The sequence below is a fragment of the Sesamum indicum genome, linkage group LG3, assembly GCF_000512975.1.
Source record: "Sesamum indicum cultivar Zhongzhi No. 13 linkage group LG3, S_indicum_v1.0, whole genome shotgun sequence".
Classification (NCBI taxonomy): Eukaryota; Viridiplantae; Streptophyta; class Magnoliopsida; order Lamiales; family Pedaliaceae; genus Sesamum; species Sesamum indicum.
Genome location: NC_026147.1, coordinates 6,289,794 through 6,293,671, shown reverse-complemented (window position 1 = coordinate 6,293,671; position 3,878 = coordinate 6,289,794). Strand labels below are relative to the sequence as shown.

The window sequence follows — 3,878 nt, the reverse complement described above, 5'->3', positions numbered from 1 at the left end:
AAGATGGGGGCTTCAAAATTTGAAGGTAACCTAGACCCAAAGATTGTTGAGAGATGGTGGGAAAAAGTCGAAGATGTGATGAACTTGGTAAATTGCACTCTAGAGAATCGACTTAAGTATATTGTTTCTTTGTTTGTGGGTAATGCCCTGATTTGGTGGTCTGTAAAGAGGGGATATGAGCCAAGAGAAATAACTTGGGCTGAGTTTCAAAAAGAGTTTGATGATAAATACAGACCCAAGATGTACCGAGACAAGAAGAGGATGGAGTTCCAAAATTTAATGCAAAGGGATGATTAGACGGTGGCAGAATATGAATTCCCTTTTGCGGCACTAGCTAAATATGCACCGAAGCAATAGCGATGCAGCAGGATCGTTATTATCGTTTTGAGTAGGGGCTACGACCGGAGATCAGAAGAGGCCTCGCAGTCAGAATTACAAACTTTAAAACTCTTATTGAATCAGCAGTCTGGATGGAAAAAGTAGTAATGGAGGACAAGAAGAAGGGGGAAGAGAAGAGGAAATCAACGTACGTAATAGGGGAATCGAGTAGGTTGACCAAGAGGAGAACCGATCACTCATTCTCAGCGGGAAGTGGGAGTTTTACACGTGGTGGTCCCATTTTTTGAGGAAGTAGTGGACAGAGGTTCGGGGGATCCACGGGCTTTAGCAGAGGTTAATTCGAACGCAGCTCATTTGCTACATCTTCTACTGGATCAGGATGGGGAGCTAGACCGAGTTATGGTCAAGGACCAGTTCTTCCTCCGAATTGTTCTACCTGTGGAAGACAATATCAAGGGTCATGTTGGAGACGGGATGATATACCAAAGACTTGTTATCACTGTGGAGGTAGAGGACACATAGCCAAGAATTGTTCCAGTCAGACTATAGGCATGGTTGAAAGTGTTGTTAGCGGGACTTAAAGCCAAAGTAGTGTTAGGAGTAGCGATAGGGGAGCTAGCAGAGATAGAGGCACTGGCAACAGAGATAGTGGCCACACTATTGGTAGCGGAATGAGGGGGGCTGGAGCACAAGTTACTCAGGGACAGACCCAGGCAAGGATGTATAACATTACCAGAGAGGAAGCCCCAGCATCGAATGATGTGATTTCAGGTACGGTATTGTTATTTGACATTGCAACTTATGTTTTGATTGATCCTGGCTCTCCATATTCATGTATTTCATCCGAACTTGCATCTAAACTACCGGGAGAGAATAGTCCATTGGAATGTAATTTGATGGTTTATTTGCCCGTCGGAGGGGGTGTGGTAGTCAACAGTGTTAGGAAAGAGAGCTTAGTGAGAATCGGAGATGTAAATTTACCTGTAGACCTTATAGTGCTGGATTTGAAGGAGTTTGATGTGATTTTGGGGATGGATTGGTTAGCGCAACATAAAGCAATAGTTGACTGTTGTAAAAAAGAAGTGATGATCGAATGTTCTGGTGAATCAAAAGTAATATTTGTGGGGGATCATCAAGTAGTACCAATTTGTGTACTATCAGCCATGGAGGCAAGATGATTGATGTTAGAGGGTTGTGAAGCATATCTAGCCCATGTGGTAGATACCGAAAAGGTTAATCCCACATTGGAGGACATTCTGGTAGTAAGAGACTTCCCAAAAGTATTCTCTGATGACATACCAGGTTTGCCACAGCATAGAGAAGTAGACTTTGCCATAGAAACTCTCCCAGGAGTTGCCCTAATTTCTATCGCGCCGTACGAAATGGCCCTAGTGAAATTACAAGAGCTCAAAAAGAAGATCGAAGAATTGTTGGGGAAAGGGTTTATCAGGCCGAGTACTTCAACGTGGGGAGCATCAGTGCTGTTTGTGAAGAAGAAAGATGGGATTATGAGGTTATGTGTCAATTACCGCCAATTAAACAGAGTACCAGTGAAGAATAAATATCTATTGCCGAGGATTGATGACCTGCTAGACCAGTTAAAGGGAGCTACAACATTTTCAAAGATCGATTTGAGGTCTAGTTATTGGCAGTTGAGGATAGCAGAGAATGATATGCCGAAAACAGCTTTCCATACTTGTTATGGTCATTATGAGTTTCTGTTGATGCCCTTTGGGTTAACAAATGCACTAGCAGCATTCATGGCATTGATGAACCGTACATTTCAGAAATATCTAGATCACTTCGTTATTGTTTTTATAGATGACATTTTGGTATACTCGAGGGATATAGAAGAGCATGAGCAACATTAGAAGATAGTGTTATAGATTTTGAAAGAGAAGCAGTTATATGCTAAGTTAAGCAAATGTGAATTTTGGGTAAGTCAAGTGGTTTTCCTTGGGCATGTAGTATCTGGTGATGGGGTTATGTCTGACCCTTCAAAAATAAAGGTTATTGTGTAATGGAGAGTGCCAAAGAATGCTACTGAAGTCCGAAGCTTCTTCGGGTTGGCTGGATATTACAGGAGATTTGTTGAGAGTTTTTCTATAATTGCTGGTCCTCTGACCAAGTTGTTGAGAAAGGGGGTAAAATTTCAGTGATGGAACAGTGCCAACAAAGTTTTGATGAGTTGAAGAAGAGACTGACCTCCAATCCGATTTTGATGTTTCCGTCTAGTAGTAGTGGATATATAGTGTATATGAATGCTTCTAAACAGGGTTTGGGATGTGTGTTGATGCAAAATGGAAAGGTAATAGCTTATGCGTCCCGCCAATTAAGGAACCATGAGTTAAATTATCCCACACATGCTGGAAAGAATAAGACTTGGTAAGAAAACAAATTTTTCGATAAGAGTTGATGGAGTAATAGTGAATGGGGGACGAGTTTGTGTGCCTGATATGGATGGGTTACGCGAAGCGATTTTGCAGGAAGCTCATAATGCACCATATCCGATGCACCCTGGTACTTCAAAAATGTACCAAAATTTAAGACCTTATTACTGATGGCAGACAATGAAGAAGGATGTGGCTGAATTTGTGGCTAAATGTATGATATGTCAACAAGTAAAAGCAGAACATCAGGCACCAGCAAGTAAACTGCGACCTCTATCAATACCAGAATGGAAGTGGAAGAAAATCACTATGGATTTTGTCGTGGGGTTGCCACGTACATTCAGAAAGCACGACGCTATTTGGGTAATTATGGATAGATTGACAAAATCGCTCATTTCTTGCTAGTACAAATAACTGACTCACTGGATAAGTTAGCTGGATTGTACATTTCTGAGATAGTCAGATTACATGGAGTGCCTGTATCGATTGTGCCAGATAGAGATCCCCGATTTACTTCACGCTTTTGGGAAAGTTTACAAAGGTCATTGGGCACAAAGTTACATTTCAGTACCACATTTCATCCTCAAACAAATGGGCAGTCAGAAAGAACGATTCAAACCCTAGAAGATATGATGAGAGCTTGTACAATGGAGTTTAAGGGCAACTGGGATGATCATCTACCTCTAATGGAGTTTGCATATAATAACAGTTTCCACTCTAGTATCCGTATGGCTCCATATGAAGTTTTATATGGAAGAAGGTGTCGTAGTCCGATTTGTTGGGATATAGAAGGATTAAGACAACTAGAAAGTCCTGAATTGGTGTAGGAGACAGTGGAAAAGATACAAGTAATTAAGAAGTGCTTGAAGGCAGCACAAGATCGACAAAAAAGTTACGTTGATTAACACCGAAGGAAATGGAGTATGAAGTAGGTGATAAAGTTTTCTTGAAGATATCTCCTTGGAGGGGAATCCTAAGGTTTGGCAGGCAAGGAAAGCTGAGTCCGAGATATATTGGACCGTATGAAATTATTGAAAGAGTTGGACCACTGGCGTATCAACTAGCATTACCAGCAGAGTTGTCACAAATACATGATGTTTTTCATGTTTCGATGCTGCGACGTTATCGATCTAATCCTAGCCACATTAT

At 41.3% G+C, this 3,878-nt stretch overlaps 1 protein-coding gene across 1 annotated transcript; it reads left to right on the top strand.

The window, feature by feature from the left end:
* LOC110011705 lies at positions 1,011-1,517 on the top strand. The gene has a single exon (XM_020692481.1). The coding sequence runs from the start codon at positions 1,011-1,013 to the stop codon at positions 1,515-1,517; it is 507 nt and encodes a 168-aa protein (XP_020548140.1).